Source organism: Euwallacea fornicatus, chromosome 5 (assembly GCF_040115645.1).
Source record: "Euwallacea fornicatus isolate EFF26 chromosome 5, ASM4011564v1, whole genome shotgun sequence".
Taxonomy (NCBI): Eukaryota; Metazoa; Arthropoda; class Insecta; order Coleoptera; family Curculionidae; genus Euwallacea; species Euwallacea fornicatus.
Window position 1 is genome coordinate 5174943 of NC_089545.1, and position 19681 is coordinate 5194623.

Sequence of the window (19681 nt, forward strand, 5' to 3'; positions counted from 1 at the left end):
CTTAATTATCTTCTCTTGATGCGTGTATATGTAAACAAAATTTGACAACGCCGCTGTTGAACATTTCGCAAAAATATGCGAAGGGAACAATTTTGTCTTTCAACAAAACTTATTAAAATAGAAAAAGTTGACAACATTGCAAGATATGGTGATTGTCAATCATATTGACAACCTGGTAAGATTTGTTTTGTGTACGCGCATATTTTTGAAGTCTATTGAGACATATTTCATGTTTTTCATTGACAAGTGGCAACACGCAACAGCCTTCGCTTGTTTTTAGGAATTTTCAAATCGATGAAAAGCGATGTTGTCAAACGTTCTTTGTTTGCAATATTTCAGGCTTAATTAAAATGATTTTAATACGTATATGGCAACGATATAGACTTCATGTTTTACTACATTTTTGCTATATATTTTTCGTAAATCATTGTTGCCGCTTTTCGCTAAATTCCCGACGACGGCATTTTTCTTGTTAGCGCAAATTCAGTACCCACCCACGTACCTCGTTAAGATACCCATCTGGCCCTTGACGGGGCACCATGAATATACATACATAACTGGGCGTGGTCCCGTTGCGGTACCCCCGGGGGTTTCCATTAATATTTGCTCCCGACGCCTAACTCGGCTACCAGACAGATATGCATATAAATTAACGAATTAATAAATTTTCTACATTGTTGCGATGCGAGGTGGGAATTTCTCCAGGTCCGCGAATCCGGGCCGATAAAATTGGGGCGCGCGGACACCTGTCGGCGACAATCGTAACTTCGGCACGATTTGTCGTCGCGCGACACGCGAGCAAATTCGCCCGTTTGTCAACTCATCGATTGTTTACGACCCGCCGGGGCAATAAACAGTGCCACTTTCGTGCGTATGCAAATACGAGCAAATTTACACATTGCGAACTTCGGTACTCTTAAGCTAAAGGCTCGCCCCGAAATTTCTTCCCACGCTAATTAACATACTGAATTTCAACGGTGGTAAAGGAGATCCGACCCATTAGCTGCTCAAAGTACCCATCGATGTACAGTTCGGAATATTTCAATTTCAAACGACATGTGGCAAGCGGTAGGTTCTTCTCCAGAACCATAGACGTACCACCCGATAAAACCGAAGTTGTGGCCCTCTATTTTCTAGAGCCGACGCCCCTGAAATTAGTGGTACTGCACGCGGGATAAGGTTGTTCACACTTTTAAATTTATGTCTGATAACGTCCGCGATGAACGCAGCAGCAGCGCCACTAATGGCCTAATCGTTTCGCGCGCCATTAGATAAGAACACGCGGTAGCCTATGTGATATATGCGCGCAGAAACCCCGACAAGAAAAAACGCACGCATCCACTGTTTATTAGCTGTAAACTGACTTATGGGTTCGCATTTCAAAACAACACCGGCAGCAAGTAAATCACGTGGCAAAATGGCCATCTGTCGGAGGACAAATAGTTTGACAGGTGACAGCAACAAGAAACGAAAGCGGGGTTGCCCAATTGTTCTAAATAGAACCGTATGGAACAAATTCAGCAATTTGTCGGCAATAGCGCGGCAACAACCTCTGGCGAAAACAAACGACAATAGATCGGCTATCTCGGAACCTAATTAGCTGGTACCTATAAGGCCGCGGAGGTCGATTTGCATTGAATCACAATGGCACAATGGCGCGCACCGATCGGTACTTAAGTACCCTCGTAAATTGGTGCGTGGTAGTAGTGGTTTATTTAAATAATAAGTTTTTACACTACTCAACTCAATTTTTTATCAACGCCCGGACTTAGGGAGAACGTGCCCTGGTCCGGGCGCGTATCCATTTCAGTGTTATGACAGCTTATTAATTACAGACATTTATCTGAATCGGGCCTTAAAGCCGCCGCCGAATGCGGAACCCGCGATAAACGCGGAAAAACTTGGAGGATGGATGCGAATTTGCGGCATTTAGTCGCGCATATGTACGTTTGCGTGTACGCCGATTAATAATTGCTCCCCTTTTTTTGTACTTTAGAAGCTCGGTTCCTGGAAATGCCATCGGTACCAGCTGACATGGCCCGTTAATGGTACGAAATGACTTTGAAATTGCGTCGCCGATTGACTTGTAAATATTTCTCGGTACATAATTGGTATTGAGCGTCTGTCATTAAATTCGACAATAAACGCCTAATGACGAGGCAAATGACTCTTTTTTGCGCACACCCTTTTCAAGCTTGAACATGAAACATTCATGAGCTTTCTGAAATGAACTTGACAACGTTGCTTGCTTAGTAAGTAGAAACAAGAAACCGTGATTTTTTTTATGCATTCAAATTTGGCAATGAAGCAAAGTTTCTGTCTTAATCCTCCATCAGTCTGGATCACTATTACTAAAAAAAAAAAAAAACAAAAGATGCAATGGACAAAGGGCTATTTTGCCTTTAAAGCCTCTTTGTTCGCGAAGCCCACAAAGGCCCGATCGACTACGCAACTAAAACAACCCCGCTCCCTATCAGATCCTGTCGAGGCCCTTGTAATTTACCCCCTGCCCGCCTATTTAACCCCGCTTTTCACGGATCGGAACAACAACAGAGGTTTTTTTGTTCACATTCTGAGAGAGACCTGCGCTCTAAAATAGTCGCAAACGTCAATTTGACTGGGCTTCGTCTTTGTCTTGCACCCCATACGCACAAGTGTCCACAGCTTTTGCACATGCAAATCAACTACCTGAAGGAATGTGATTATTATTAATGTACAAGGGTAGCGCTCCCTGCTTTCTTGGGGGTCACCGGAGAGATTTAATTTTGGTTCTCCTTTAGGGTGGCAACAAGTCTATTTTCGGTGTTCAATTTTAATGCATCAATAAAACATTTTGAATTTTGCATTCGACGCCGTGTCACGGTCTACCGAATCTGCATTTTTGACAGTGACATATTCCGGCCGAAATCTCAATGGGGTCAATGCGGCGGAAGTTGCAAATTTTTGCGCCTCGACCTTTCGATTCGGATGCAAATTGTGACATTGCGATGCGCCAGAACACAACGTCTGGTATTTTTAAATAAGGTCACTGTAGCTCCTCGGTAGAAAAATTCAGAACGTAAGATCTTAGGTATCTCCCTAAATATGGTCGCAATGCCGACATTTAATTTTTTAAAAAGATAGCTTTCACACTCCCAGGAACCATTTGGCAACCACGCTCTTCAAGTTTGGGAGCAAGAAAAGGTTGGAAGACATGTCATACGATAAATTGACAGTTTTAGTAAACAAATGAAGGTTTACGCATTCAGCCCACGTTGCCATGTCTTCATTTGTATCTTCGTATTAAAAACAGCCCCGGGAGAAAGAGATGGAGATAGTTTATTTGTTTATTCATCAAACAACAAGGCGGGCTATTAAATAACGAGACTGCGGCCGATAAGGCCGTTCCGTGGGTACCCACTGAAGAAGAACCTGTTGTCCGATAGTGGTACCATCAGATTAATCAATGATCGAGCGAGCGCTGGGAACGTGACCTCCGAAATCGTCAGGCGGCGCGGTCGGAGGCCTTTCACAAGTCACACAACCGTCCGACTAATAGACTCGTCGGGAACCACCGTAAATTTTTTTGATTTTTTCCCCTATAATCAGACGTGTCAAGGGGGGCGAAAATAATGTTTTGTTAGTTGTCTAACGATTAACGGTATACTGAATATCATACACCCATTATTCATTTCGGAGAGATTAAAAACGCCTTAGAAACGTCTGGTGGCTCTGCGCGTCTCTCTGGCATTGTCTTGTCAAACGCGGTCCGAACGAACAATTATATCGGGAAGAGCAATTTGCCCCGATCTGATAACCGTTCATTGTGTACGAGCCCATTAATGCCATAAACAACGATCAGACACGTCAAACTTTCACCGATTCATACGCTGATGTGGGTGTCTCCGCGTTATCGACAGGCGATTGAGGCGGCAACCCTGCACCTAGCTTTTGTTTTCGAATGCAGGTGCGTTGAAAAAACAGGCGTTACCTCGGTCGGTAAAAACGGGAGCCGGACTCAATTAAAACCGCGGCAATTCCTCATCGGGGCCGCTCCTCTAAAGCCGACCGCTTTATTTCTGTTATTCCCTTTATCATTACGCTTCGTTATTTTCGCGCTACAAAATACAGCGCCCATTTCGGTGCGCCTGTCACATATAAGGTCGGGTTTTATTAGCACAATGACAGCTGTCATTCTGGCAAACCTGTCTCGATTTCTATTGCCAGAATGACAATTGTCACCTTTAGCAAGAAAAAGCAGAAAAAAATCTAGATTAAATTACTTCCGGGCGTGGTTTCCAATCCATTATCAAATTTGGCTATCGGGAAAAAGGCACCAGCACAGCTACTTCCTGCATAAGAGATAGGAAATCGCCGTCCACTGGACACGTGTTCCTCCGATTGCGCATGAATTATTGAGACGGCAAAATTCGCTTCCAATGCCCGGGTTGTGTAAGTCGTAATTGGTCGTGGCCTAATCGAGATCGAGGTGAAAAGCATTCGAATATCGTTTAAGACGCAGGAGAAGAAGAAGGCATCCGTTTAACTTCTGCAGGTGATCCCTGGCTGGCCCGGGGCTACCGTCTAATAACACAGTTCCCGCGATACCACGTAAATGCGTAATGATACGGTACCGAGTACCCAGATTTAAACGGCGATGCCGCTGAAAATCGCTTTTGGAGAGGGCCAATTTCCATTCATGGCCAGAAAAACGCGGTTTTCAGTCTGGAAGTAGCGATATCGCACCATGAATTATTTATATTTGAAGCCCTTACGAACCGCTTATTTTCGATAATATATTCGGTGCCCTCTAGGGCGATAGTGCGATACTGCGCATTGCGCATATATAATTTTATTAAACATTGTTTCTGGTAATAATGGCCGTCAACAGCCTGAGGAAGTTCGAAAGATGCCATGGTAAACGCAATCAGTTCAGCGACTGTTTCACGGAAGCTGTCACAATCCTTGTGTGTGTATATTATATTCGATTCGGTTTTCACTTCCCTCTTTTAACTACAATAATTCAGATACGGCAACAATGCGATATTTTCCATTTGCCATGTGTCATCGAAAAAGATATAGTTTGTCAAAAAAATTCATTTGTTGCACAAAAGATAGCTGTTAAAATTTTAAAGCGTTGTTGTCACATCTTAACCGATTTCCCCGTAACTAATCCATTCTCATAAAATGCGTTTATTCTCGGTGCCCGGTCGACATGTTTACGATATGGAGTCCGCATAAATAAGGAATTATTCAAGATGGGCCTCCGTCGGAGGCAGCGGCTCGCAACCACCGTTATTTGGCAAACGGGCAAATAAAGATGTGAGGTGTCAATGAGGAGAATAAACCCGAGTAAAATATGCGTTCCGCGAAGGGGCCGATCCTGGAAAAATTGCTTGTTTATAGGCCGCGGCGGTCATAAAGTTGGACGATTTGATTGGGGGCCGCGTTCCCGGATCCCGAGCCTCTTTTGGTACCAGTCTACAGTACCTCTGGTGGCAGATCAAGGGACGCAGTCTAACAATTGCCAGCAGTAAAGTGTTCGAAAATGACAGGGATTGCCATAAACAAGGCGGCCGTGTTTGCGAAAGACTACTTTATACGAGCAGTAACAGCATAATCTCGGATGGGAAAGCGTTTTGCCGCTTAATAAGCCGTAAAATACGACTTCTATCCATTTTACTCGGGTTGCACCGTGGAAATGACGTCATTACAACGACTATATTGTGTGCGTAAATGCGGAGAGATAATTCGGCGGCCGAGTTCATTTGTTTCTGTCAAAAACTTTGAAAAACCCCGTTGCCAAATCTCTACCAAAACCGAGAGGTATTTTCTAGGTGGGTTGCTCGTGAACGGCCAAATTCCTTTCTTCGGCATATTTATCTTCCCAAAAGGAATTCGTGTGGTTTAATGTAATTTATGCAGTTTCGAAACGAATTGGCTTATAATGTGTGTGTGTGTGTGTGCGTTAGACTATGGGCGCATTATGTACGAATTAAGGTCGCGCGCATATTTGCACGATATCTAAAGTGCGCCCGAGTTCACTATAGTTCGGCAACATCGCTGGGCTCATTTGATTGTCAAACTGTTGTCAATTATGCGAGACTCAGTCGCAGTTTGCGTAATGGTTGAATTTAAATAAATTGTAAGTTCGACCGGTGATCGATATTAATAGTCGTTCGCTCCACACGGAATCCAAGCCCAAAAAAACAAATTAAAATTTGTTAATTAACAGGCCGTCCGGGACGGCTAACCATACGTTATTTTCACGGGTTAAGAGTACCAAGACCGTTTTCGAAAACCGCTTTAACGACGTTTAAATGTCGAAGATCGATCATCCACGTCGAGCGCGGACCTCCCAGGGAAATTGAATTTATCAATTTCCCTATTGCGAACCGATTTAGAGCCAATTACTCAGCCATTAAAGACGACGAATCATAGGAAGAAACGTTATAGATTTTATAAACTTTAATGCAACTTTTAACCCGAAAAGCGGGTGATATGACGACGATGTGGAAATTATCGAGAAGTTTCTTCACCCATCTTTAAGAAAACTGATGAAATTCATCAAACGCATTGAATTGTTCTTCTCCAATGGTCAAGAATAGTGTAGGAATCATTTCACTTCCCATTTGCCACGGACGATGTTTAACAGATTCATTCGCCAATTATCAAGAAAACTATCGAGATAGTTCCTCCGCCAATTCATAAGAAAATAGTTAAAATTCTTCAATCTCCATTTGTCAAGAAAACTCGGAATTCTTCATTCGCCAATCAAGTCGAGAAAACACGTTCGTTATGTGCAACGTTGCCAGGTGCATTTATTTTTGTCATTGCGGGCAAACAAGAGCCACTGTGTGCAGATCGTCTTGTGCACATATTGAGCTCAGATGTCGCTCGCGCTGTCAAAGGGGACCGCACCTGCGTGCCGTACGACCACGCGCCTCTTTGCCCCGGGTACGGCCCTGCGAGAACTCAATAAAAACCCCCGTGGTCGTCGTCAATTGTCCACCTGAGCGTGCCATATTAGTCTTCCTCGCCGCGATACGACTTCCTGGTACTCGTCTCTGATATTGTTGAAATAGAATTTACATTAGATGTCCATGTTGGTACCGCGTACGGGAGGTTTTTGCGGAATTTTTACAACCGCAAGAAAAAACGGCCGTCGACGATAAATAAGCGAAACGGCCACCGAAGTACCACGGCACGTCGATCGAAGGAGACTTATTATATGGCAGTACCGGTCGGTTTGAAATGCTAAAATCGGCCGTGATGATTTTTTTCCTGCCGCGTACCTCGTATCGGTATCGATACGAACTTTTATCGATTGGTGGTTAATTGGCGCGTAGGCGTGGGAACCGTTCAGGTTTCATCTTGTGGAATTTGTGTTTTAAATAAACGAGACTGAAAAACTGTTTTTGTTTTTAGTTTTAAGGAGACAGATCGCCGCACAATCGCTTCGAGAAATAAGCGCAATAATTAGAAGGAGCGCCGATATCATTAATATAATTACACCAATTACTGTTTATGCTCGTAAATTTATTATTAGATTGCCGGCACGTGTTAAGCCGATAGCGCACTATAGTGAACGTAGGAAAGGCACTTTCCTACTACGTTCACGTCGAGAGATTAGACGTAATAAGGGAATATGGAATGTTTTCACAATAATAATTAAATCAAATAATAGAAAAGATTGGAATTCTTCTTTTGTGGACAAGGAAAATACCTAATAAAGTAAGAATAATTGAAAAATATCTAGCCCAATTGCAGCACAAAGTTTGTAGGGATGAAAATAAGTCACACTATATAAAAAAATATTTGCTGAGACAATATAATACTTAACAAAATTTACAAATTACATGGAAAATTAAAACAACAAAAGGTGAAAAATAAATCTAAAAAAAAGTTTGCTTGCACACACCATCCCTGGTGGGGATCGAACCCACGACCTTTGGATTAGAAGTCCAACGCGCTATCCTCTGCGCTACAGGGACGTATGATTAGTGTATGCTGAGTGTCGAATATAGAGATAAGATAAATTTCGCACAATTTTTAATAATAAAACCAAGAATAAAAATCTATTCTGATTATGGAAAATTCAGAGGCATTTATAACACAATATTAAGGTAATCGTGTAATTCCATTCTTCTTTAAAGTGTTGATATATTGTGTAAAAATTTAGTCTTCTTTCTCACATTCTTCTACTTTTTACAAAGTAGTAATATCTTTACACAGACCCCTATTGAAGACATTTAGTGTTTATAAAGAAATTTCTCTAAAATATAACTTTTGCGAATTTATAAGAAAACTACCAATATTTTCCAATCATTAAGGATGGTGATTAGCTAAAACATTGCAATTAAAAATAAATTTTCAAATGTTTACTACTCATATTGGGCACAAATTTACAGACTCTTTTTGATATGTTTTTGTTTTTTTTTCAAAGCAATGATATAACTAAACCCACGCGCAGGTACTCATTTTATACTACTTATAGTGTAGTCGGGGGCCGCAGACAAAGAAAATTATCGCATTTATGCAGGGCCCGGAATTCGGCTGCGAGGCGCCAATTAAAAGCGACTTAAGTAGCCCCCTGCTATCGGCGCGCCCCCCAATTAAACAATAATCTGAAATTCCCCGGACGGGGCCCTAATTTCGTGTAATGGCTCCGGCTCCGTTTAAGAGCGTGGTTTAATTGCGACGTGTGGGAGAAAAATGGGTCGCCCTGGGGCGGATATTCCGATTTCCAATTCGGGCTATTATGGCGAAATTTGGGTCCGTGTAATTATTTTACCATTTTCGCTCTCTTTATACAACATCCGACAACGCTGTGTAATCCAATAACGATGAATATCTGTCATACCCTGACGTGTATTACTGAAAACAAAAGTTAAACGCGACGTTGCCATCGAGTTTTTTTTTCATTTCAGGTCTTCGGTGCATTGCGCCCACAGCAGTGCTTCTTAGCTGGGAGCCGGCGACATATAAATTACGGTCCGAAGAGTCGTTTAATATTCAAAGTGACATTAATATCGCCTATGATTTATTTCGGCCATAACTTATATCGCAGCCACCGGCCGCAGGTTGTTACCTTTTCCCCGGCCGACTTTGGTTGTAAGTCGCACGTTTATGTTCATGTCATTTACTCTCAAAAGTTGTAAACAAGAAAATTGTCATTTACAGAGGCAGAAGTTCCAAGGGGCTGTGTAGAAAATAGAGGAGAAGGATAAACGAGTGACCTAATGAACTCTTCGAGTACCCTAATCACCTAGGATACCACTATATGATCAGCTTTCAACACGAATAAAACAGAATAAGAAAATAGGCTCAATTTGACCAAAATTTAACTGGTAAAACTGGTAGTACTGGTAAAGACATCCATAAAGCAAACATATCGAAAAAGATATCTGCGAACTAAACAATTATTACAACGTGCTCTTTTTCGTGTATTGCCTAGTTTAACTACGGTCCTGTAGATGGCAGTATGCTATTTTAAAATAGTTTTGGTATCATTTTTTTTTTCAGCAAACCTAATGGCCATTTCTCGCAGTTCGATAGAAGATTGATACCTGTATAGTTTTTATAAGCATCACAAAAAGCAGCTCAACCTTCATTTCGCTCTAAGAAATCTTATTTGCGATACAGCATTTTATAATGGTAAAAATTAATCCAGCATCAGTATCTTTTTAATGATTTATAAAAAAAATAATTTACCATTTTATCACTACTACTTATATTTATTTTTTATATCGGCAGTGTACAAATGCGAGAAACAATATATTGTCCCTTATACTTGCTTCGCCGAACTGCGATTATTTCATTCAGCCAAATGTCAAGAAAATCTTTTTTTATGGTAAGACAATCGTGACAATGAAATGAAAACATCAAACAACAAATAGAACTGAGTATATTTGAAAAAATCAAAATATCAGTTTAATATTTTAAACTAAGCCTACTTCTGACGTTTAACAGAGCAGCTTTCCAATACAAAAAAAAGGCGCAAATCGTTAAAAAAGCTTCCTCCGAAGTTGCCTAATTGTAGAAATATAATAAAAGTCAACGGTTCAGTACAAAACAATATAGAAATAACTAAAATATAAAGCGTAAATTTGTAGACGGAATGTTATATAACATCACAAAAAATAATACAATTAATAAAACGTTTCCTGGCAATTAGTTAGAACTTAACCGACCGCCAGAGAACGCCTGTTTACTAGACTACAACTTAAAAATTTAATAAGTACATTTTCGTCAAGATTCGCTAACGAATTGCTCAAAAAACAATGAAAAGTCAAAAACACCTGATCATATTCACAATAAATGCATAACATAGTCATCAAATATTGTTTATATAAGAATAAATCCTTTTCTCCTCAAGAACAGGAGACAAGGAATATTTGCATAAGATAATTTTTCAGCTCGAATGAGCTAAACAAGAAATTTAAAAAAACACACAATAATCAAATCTCAGTTGGCAGGATCGAGAGCTCCGGTATGTCATATATAAAAAAACGTATTGCCAATATAATAATACTAAAAACAAAATCACATTCGGGCTTGACGATGTTAACCGCCAAAGGAGGGCACCTGCGTCACTACTGTCGTCATCGTGTTCTCTTCCGAATCGGAGTCTGACGTGTACGAAGAGGCACGTTTGGCATGCACTCGGGGCACTATTGGCGAGCTTCTGAGTCCCCCGTGGTTCGAATCCAGAGTACTCGATTTACTGGAAGGAGAAACCGAGTATTCCGAAGTATTTCCCTCATCTGAAGCTAGTTCGCGCTGATCAAACCGCTGATGGTAGACGTTGTAACGTTTGAGGCGCCTCCCGGGACAAATTGGACGCCGCGCCAAACTATTAAATAATTGAAATAAAAATATAAGTTCTCAATCATGATTTTCTAAGAAAATACACAAAGATGGAATGGTTCATAAGCCCATTAGTAGGTACCTTTGTTTAACTGAGACCATATCCTTTGCCGAAAGTTTGCTAATGGGGGTAATAACGTTAAAAATACCGCAAAATATTACGAAACAACTCACCTGCGCCTCCTCAGAGAGGGGTCGTAGATTTCTCCCTCTTCGTCGGTAAAACTGTCCTCATTGGCGGCGTCCTCCGTGCTGTCCCGGTCCCGTGCTCTTTGACGACTCAACACTAAATTATCCCCAACGTTGCCATTGTCAAACACAGTAATTGCAGAAACTTTTCGTGTAATGGCCTCCAAATTTTCTTCCCCAGATACCTCCGGTGTGTCTATATTGCGATTCACTGTGTCTTCTTTGGGGTCAAGGCCAAAGGCGAAGAACGGCACACCTTAATATACAAAATATTACATACATCTTAACACTTTTGAATTAGACTTACGTGTAGAGCTGTGCTGCATCATGTAGTGCAACTGTACGGTGTTGCCGTTGTGAGCAGCACCGTCCTCTGTACCACTTCCAAATTGCTGTAAAATGACCCTCTGTGCAGCCAATGGAAAAGAGTAGCCGAAACCTTCAGTTCCCGGGCTATTTAGATCAGCTTCTTCACTAAAATCCACAGAATCGGTTTGAGTTTCCGCATTCACCACAAGTGACGCTCTGCAACTGGATGCTCTCGACCCAAAACCGGAGCTCCGTGGAGATGCCGAGCCAGTTCTGTGATGCCTCTTCCTGTAAGATCCTGTAGAAGTTTGAGTAGTAATAGTTTCGGTGGTGGGGTTTAAAGTGATGAACAGTGATGCCTTGGGGTCGCTTTCAGCGTTTTCCGCAACTTCTGGACTGGTCAAACTGCATTCTGGACTTGTGGGTGTAGTGCTCTGATTACCTGCATTATTGCAACGATTCCTCCTATCTACTTTTTTCCAATTCAAAAACCTTCTCCTCCTGTCGCTTTTCCTTTCTAATTGCAGTACTCCCGCACTCTTAGCCCTTTCCCTCTGCATCATCCCCGTCAATTCGGCGCACAACTGATGTACCTGCTCCAACTTACGATCATACAACTCCTTTATATCGAGTATATGTTTTATCTCCATTTCTCTCTTTTTAATCAATTGCTCCTCTTTTAGATGGTACTCGATCTTATGCTTCTGCAGCTGCTCTACAAACTGCGTAATTTGACTTTTAATCTCAGCCTTCCACGCGTTTTGAGTCTTGAAGAATTGTTCATCTTTGAATTTTGCTAAAATCTCTACTGAAGCGATCTCCAAATGATTGCTAATCAGCTTGAAACTTGGGCGCTCTTTCGGGTTTTGCTTCCAACACATTTGTAAAATCAATTTAAAGCCGTCAGGACAAGAGGAGGGAATAGGGGGCTTCAATTTACCAGATCCCACAGAATACATAATAGCATTTTGCTCCATGCCATCGTAAGGCACTTCGCATGTTAATAGTTCCCATAGCACTACACCAAATGACCAAATGTCCACTTTTTCGCTGCAAGCCAATTCTTGGAGAGCTTCGGGGGCCATCCACGCCACTGTGCCCGCAAATGTCATTTTTTCACTGACACCGTTCCAGGTGCGAGATGTTCCAAAGTCGCTGATTTTTATGATTTCCTCGTCGCCGATGAGGACACTGCGAAAGAACAAGAAAAAAATACGTTAAAAATGGCAATATCGCTCTGTTTTTTGTTTTTAAATTTGCAAGTATCGATTATCAGTAAGGTGTCTGCCGAAAGAAATTTGCTTTTAGTTGAATTAAGAGAGTGCATTTAGATCCATTATCTTTGAAGCAGTTGAACTTAATAAGAAAAAAAGAAGTACAAAAAAAGTTAATGAGTGTGCTTACATGGAAACATGCTGAGATATTTACTTCAACAGACTTCAACTTCAACTTACTTCAAACAGAGAAATTTGTTAGAAAACCAAGAAAACAATATATCATCATTTACAGAGTTACATCTGTTATTATCAAGAAAATTAATTAAAAAAAGGGATATTTTAGGAAGAATTTGATGAGTGTTGCCACTAAAATACATTTAGAAACTTAAGGTTAGGTAGAGTAGAGTATGAAGAAAGTTTCCAATGTAAAACCACAAGATGGGCAATTCCTAAAAAAAAGTTTAATAGACACATTCAAATTTTAATGAAAATATCATCACGAAACTCAAAAGAAGTAGAAACACCTCAATTGAACCAATTATAAAAACCCCAAATTAACTTATTTCATAATTACAAATCAGACAAACTTACTTGGAATTACCTATACTTCAATAAACAAAAAAAAACTTTCATTATGCCAACAATACCACCTCTGTTTAGATATTAACCTCTTTGTTCAGACTTGAAATTGCTCTTAATTAAACATACTCACTTGGGGCTTTTTAAATCCCTGTGGATGATCTTGTGCATATGCAAATAATGCATGCCACTAGCAATCTGTTTGGACCAGCTGACCACACGATTGATTGTCACCACATTCTTCTGGTTCTTGAGCAAATTGAACATGGATCCATATGGACAAAACTCCATCACAATACAGTAACAGGGCTCCTGTGTGCATACTCCCTTGAACTTCACGATGTTGGGATGATTCAGCTTCCGCAGATTTACTATATCGGTGTCCTTGAGCTCAGCCACCTTCTTAATGGCTACAAGAGTGTTATATAGGTATCCAGAAAAGACAGTTCCTTGGGCACCTGAACTGATAAACTGCAGATCGCTGATTTTCTCAAAAGGAATTTCCCAGTCATCTGGAAGGAAGGTTTCGGATTGATTCAATATGGGTTTTTTAAGCCGCAAAAGGAATGTTTTTAATGGAAAACATTGAGGCATGGTGATGGCATAGAGCTCAAATTGGGCCTGTTTATGAGGGGTTTAGTATTGAAAATTTTGCCATAATTCTTCCGTATGTCCTAGAATTTACCAAATCTTCGAAGATACCGATATTTTTAGAGTTTTTAGTAGTTTTTTTAGAAGAGAGGTAATTCTTGACAAAATAACAACAAACAAGTTTAAATGTCATTTGTCATTTTCTCCAATATGGCCTGATGAAATGTAGGACATTACGTCACATGTGGTCAAGGTAATGACAATCGTATTTAGCAGCCATTTTTAAGCTCAAATCTGAATATAATACCTACATCAAATTAATGAAAAATGGGAAATATAAGGATAAAAAATATGATGCAGGGGTTTTTAATGTTAAAATTTTACCAAAAAACAATACAGCACCTCAAATTTGTATTTTCCCATATTTTCTTTATAAAAAATTTAAAAAATTACGGTACAATTCGAGAACTGTCCACAATAGCCAATGAATTAAATTATCTCACTCTGCCACGTTTGGAGGCGTCAACGTCAATCAGATGCTCGACTTATGTTTTATTATGAGAAATAAAAAATTGACTAGGAATCAAAATTGGAAAAAGAATTAATATTACATGACAATTAAGCCTGATGTGTAATTAAAGAGAAGAAATTTAAACTACAGAATAAGTTAGTAATTAATTGATGCAAAATTCATCAAATTAATATATTTAGAAATTACGTCAACATTTGTTTCACTCAAAGGTAGAATTTAACACAAAATCAACTAAACAAAGTGAAAAATGAGTGAAGTTAACATTACTGCACGACCACCAATTGTCAAGAAAAATCGCTTAAACGAGTGTATTTGCATAGAAATTTATTCACCATCACCTCATTTGATTCAAAAAACATATAATTTTGATTGAAAAACAAATCCGCTGTTGCCATGCGCACCAGAAAAGAAGCACGAAATTTCGAAACTTCCTTACTACCTACCTTGAGTATTCTTACTGTCCTGTGCCCCTTTTCCAATGATATTTAACATAGGCCTTAGACATCCAAATATTCCGGTCATCCAGCCCTGCTTCAGATCATACATGTGCGGTTGTGGAGTGTCGGGGGAGCTATCCTGCACCGCGGGGGGCATGTTGACAACGTTGGCATCAGCCAGGATGTGCAAACTGCTCAATTCGTCTTCCAGTCTAAAAAGCAATTAGTTTTGGAAAAAGAACAAAAGAATGAATCAATTAATACTCCAGCTGCCATTATTCGATATTATAGGTAAACACAAACGATAAGAAAATTGAGTTGAAACGCCAAGGTCGTTGATTTCGCACCTATATTACACTACGTCTTTGACGTCACAATAACGGGCGATTTCTCTAGACTTCACCTTTGCCTTTCTCCACCCCTGAGGGTGCATATAATTTACCCAAAAAAGGACCTTTTTGCATACACCAACCTGGCGTTTTCGATGGTAAAAACTCTGCAAACCACTTGCTTATTATTAGGGGACTTGACATCACTCTGGTGCGCTCCCATATTCACCCCAACCTTGACCATCATTCACGACAGTATTCTAAATTTAGGGCTAAATTAAAATCACCATCGATAATCTAACAAAGAGCACGTAATTTGGCATACAGTGACGCAACGGTACCCGCAATAGTACCACCGAACCGAGAGCATAAACTGCCTGCCGCGGTTCGATTTTCGCGACCACAGATCTATATAACGTGCTCCCATTGGTCGCCCACTATACCGTTATCTCAATCACAAGGTAGAAACATTTATATGATGGAATATACGCATAAATGTGTAGGTGCTACTATTTTCCCACGAAATTCCTTAATTGGTTGCGGGCAGGAAGTACCAAGTTCTTCATGTACCGGGTATCCTCGAGCGAAAAGTAAATAATGCATAATGACCCTTACCTTTGAGCCGTAACGTCGTCGCACTCGTCTTTGCCCACGGTCACTTCGTCCAGATCCATGTCCAAAGTGACCGGTACTGCATTGGGTGGTACCACTCCCCGCTCCAAGGTACTCTCGGGTGTGTGCATGCTGGACCTACAGAAGAAAATCCTCTATATGCGTAATACTCTATAATACGCGATAATTGCTATTTTTTGACTCTATAAAAAGTGCCACAAATAAGTTTATACGAGTATTTCCTTGCAACCTTGTATAAAATAATTATTCTTCCAGATACATTCAATGGTAACGCAAGCAGAGTTTCAATTTGTGAGCATCCCCCGTAGCGTGTTAATCCACTTGAAGCCTTAAGCTTTCATCTCAGTTCTATGAGTTTAATTTTGTATAAATTTGTCCTTGTCACGCACCTCGCAGGTCGACTTGCTCCTATAGACGACAATATAAAATTCACTCATAGCTACGAGGGATATTAAGCAAGTTAACAGTAATGCGGGGCGGTATTAAATGAAATATGTGTAATAAGAGATTATAGAATTTTGTAGAGTATTAAAATATAAGAAGCTCTCACATAAATTTATTACTGGTGCTTCTTAAGACCAAAATTGACCCTTTGAGAGTGTATAGAAGAGTAATTGTAATTTCTGTTGTCTTAAGAGATTTGTCATCAAATTAGGGCAAAGAGTTTTTCGTGACAATTTGTAATAAAATGACTGCTTTTTGATAAAAATCTGGAATTTTAAATTACCAATAAATGTCAAAATGACACTGCAATCTGAAAGTTTATCAAAATTACAGTTTACACCTAGTATATTGTGTGAAGATAAGAGTTTGGTAAATACGCTAGAAAATATCAAATTTCCAGTTGCATTTGCAGAGTTCGTATATTTGATGAAAAAATTAATAAAAATCTTCAAATTTAAAAATAAATCAAAATAAAAACATGTCAAATTTGCTATGTTGTAGATGTGAAACACGTCGTGACACAGTAGCCCTGTTGGTTTGTTCCTTTTCAGCTTGCATGGGCATAGAGGGGGTGACGTTACTGTTAGACTAACATCGTTAGCAATGTAGTCGCATTAGCGTGTTTTGTATGAGATTACAAAAATTTAAGGGTGCCAATGTCCTGGTCCAATTGATACCAAAATCGCACGTGAGAATTAAATAAAAGTCGCAATTATTACATAAGCGGTCTTAAACCATTCGAGATCAAAAACCGCTCGCTTGAGGACTAATTATGATTGATCTGGGTCGGTTATGCGTATACAGATATCATAGATTTATGATATTGCGCGCATTTGAGCGAAAATTGCTCATTGTAAATGACTCGATTTGGTATATTCATACTATAAAATACCTTTGGATGCTTTTCCTTGTATTGGAACTAGCCAGTAATGATTGTTACTCCACCAGCAGGAATGATACACAACATCATATACTTTCACGTCACCGATTAAAGAGCTTATTTCGGCACGGGCCGCAACCGTTTCAATACGGTTTTTCCAGGTTTCTGTAGAGGAGAACGAGGACTTTGAACACGGTGAACGGGGGCGCAAATGGGGGTGAAAATTGACGTTCGCGCAGCCCAAAATGGCGCATTAATTTCGTCGAATCCGCTGTCCGTTCGATAACTGGCGAGAGTGGCGTCCCTTCTCTTGTCTGCTGGCCATCGAGTCGCAGCAGAAGAAGTGCGATCGTTTCACTCCATGGATTCCCCTCTATCCTTCTCCGACACCCACGAAACTATACTTTCCGTCTTTTATGTTGGGTCAATTTGGTCACGGTACACTGCGAAACATGGGGCCACTGCACCATGGAAAGAGACCGCACTATACACGCGCCGTACCAAAGCCTGAAGATGGGGTCTTTTGTTTGGGCTTGGCGCTGGATTGTCTGCCCTAATTATCGCCCCATTATGGGTCCCTTTAATTCACTTAAACCACTGAAAGCGTCGTCAAATTGCAAGTCATTAAGACCGAGATTGTTCGAAAACTATATTGAGGAATTTAAGTGTCTAGTGGCTACAGTTAAGCGGTGGTATTTGTTGGTGTATGACATCTACGGTCTTAAGGTACCTTCAGCTTCTCCACGTGCACGTTTGGGATCGTCTCATATCCTTCGAAACAGGTACTCGTTTCTACCTGGCTAGAGAAGCTTAAAAATAGATTTAGGCAGGTATATTGTGGTAAATGTCCGAATATTTGGGACTGACGGTACATTCTACAGGATGGCTAATAGGGCTATTTAGGTAATCAGGTACTTGCTCATGGTCTTGGCTCAAGTATTTTTTTTTAAAGCGTAGCCATTTCGGATTGAAATGGCTTGAGGGCGTAAAGCTTGGAGGCGATTTAGGGTGGTGCGTGTTCATTGTGACACCCTATATAATAAATAACCTGTCGCGGCGGCCTAAAGAAAACCGGCATAAACCGCCGTAAGGTGAGGTGGGTGGCAGGTCGAATTGAAAGGAAAAGGGCCGATGAGTCACTTCTTCTAGCAGGTGTGCGCACTTTTGTATATTCAATAATGTTTCATTTTCTACCTGACTTCCGCAAAACAATATTTTTCTTATACAGTTAAAAACAAGACAGCTATAACGCTGCAATTTTCGAGAAAGATTTCGTCGCGTGTAACAAATAAACAGCTTCCATGGAATTTGTCCCTTGACCTTTGCGGATTCTACATTCCCCGGATTTCTCGGAATTGGCTCAAATCGATGACGTAAATTGCGCGCCCCCGATCCAAGGGATTAATTTTCTTTGTGGGGTGAAAGATACAAGGGAATATCTTTCTCTGAGAGTCTAAAGAACTGTGTGTTTCGAAACTTATTGGAGTATTTAGGACGAGGGCTTGGCTTATGATGTTGAAGCCCTTGAAAATTGTCGACAAATTAATCACGATATTCCATTTCCAGGAAAATTCAACCAGGAATTTTACCATAAATGTCACCATACAATAAGAAAAATTACAAATTAATTATCCTCATTATTCCTATTCTCAGTTGCCCATAAATAAGCCCTTGAACCAAGCTTTAAAGGGCGAAAATATTGAACTGCATATGCACTCAACTCAGGAACACTTCCGTAAGTCTCGCCAAACGATACCGAAGAATATAAATTAGTTTTCCTTGAAGATCTTTCGCCTAAGTCATTCGTAAATACCCTTTTGAGCACCAAGATAAATGACTTACATTTAGAGCTGAAGTACGTGAAAAAACTACATATACATCCAACTTTACATCACGCAAAAATGTCTCCATAAATGTACCCGAAGAATAAGGACCATAATTACAACACATTTTTTCATGCGGCAATTGCCCTCGTTACCGCTCCCACGGCCCGCCCTTTTGAGCCCTAAGCTTTGCAGGAGCTCAAACAAGGGGAAATCAAGATAGGCAATCAACATTACGCGAGTGTATCGGTCTTGACGCGCTTCAAGACTGTTGGCAAATTATCTCTTCGAACACTGGAGACTTAGCAATACATTTGATTAAATCATTAAGATTAAGCAATGGAAAGGGACGTTAAAGGCCTTCCAATGGGAAATTTTGCATACAAGTTAAATTTTCTCTTTAAAGGCTTATATATTCATTTAAATAAATGGAGGTCGCTTTTCTTAGAAATAGAAGTCACTGCGACCACACCGTTGTACTTTTTTTGTATGACAATTAACAATATAGCGATAAAATACAAACTTTTGTTGAGATTGTAATGGATTTAATAAAAATTATGACAAAATTATAAAAAGGACTTTCCTACGTTTAATGTGTATTAACTATATCTCTCCTCATTTTGCGTACGATATTAACACTTTTTGCATAGTTTTCAAGGTTTTTGAACTGCATCGTTGACGTCAAATAAGCACAGTTTCTTGACGAGTTTTCTTATAACTTCACAGTCATTATAACTAATTTCAACGCAATTAACCGGCATATTACAAATTGCAAGTGGTAAACATTGTAAATCAAGAGAGAACTTAATTTAAAAATTGAAATCCGCAGACCAGTGATTTGTTCTTGTTTAACCATTACGCGTCATCTAT

The 19681-nt window shown here is 40.1% G+C and overlaps 1 protein-coding gene, 1 long non-coding RNA gene and 1 other non-coding gene across 4 annotated transcripts; 1 reads left to right on the forward strand and 2 right to left on the reverse strand.

Annotated features, from left to right (window-relative positions):
- Positions 1-9775, forward strand: LOC136339154 (uncharacterized). Of its 2 annotated transcripts, none has more exons than XR_010732089.1 (3): positions 1-175; positions 8910-9093; positions 9163-9775. It is a non-coding gene; the product is annotated as an uncharacterized lncRNA (long non-coding RNA). The 2 variants fall into 2 exon arrangements; XR_010732088.1 differs by lacking the exon at positions 1-175 and adding an exon at positions 7685-7713.
- TRNAR-UCU (transfer RNA arginine (anticodon UCU)) lies at positions 7901-7973 on the reverse strand. The gene has a single exon. It is a non-coding gene; the product is annotated as a tRNA-Arg (tRNA).
- A 660-nt stretch (positions 9776-10435) lies between the features above and the next one.
- wnd (wallenda) lies at positions 10436-17370 on the reverse strand. Its single transcript, XM_066282163.1, has 8 exons — positions 17001-17370; positions 15647-15781; positions 14709-14914; positions 13276-13654; positions 11345-12537; positions 11023-11293; positions 10931-10969; positions 10436-10834 (listed from the first exon to the last, which is right to left on the reverse strand). The coding sequence occupies exons 2-8, from the start codon at positions 15772-15774 to the stop codon at positions 10546-10548; spliced, it is 2505 nt and encodes an 834-aa protein (XP_066138260.1). The 5' UTR covers positions 15775-15781; positions 17001-17370; the 3' UTR covers positions 10436-10545.
- Positions 17371-19681: the final 2311 nt, after the last annotated feature.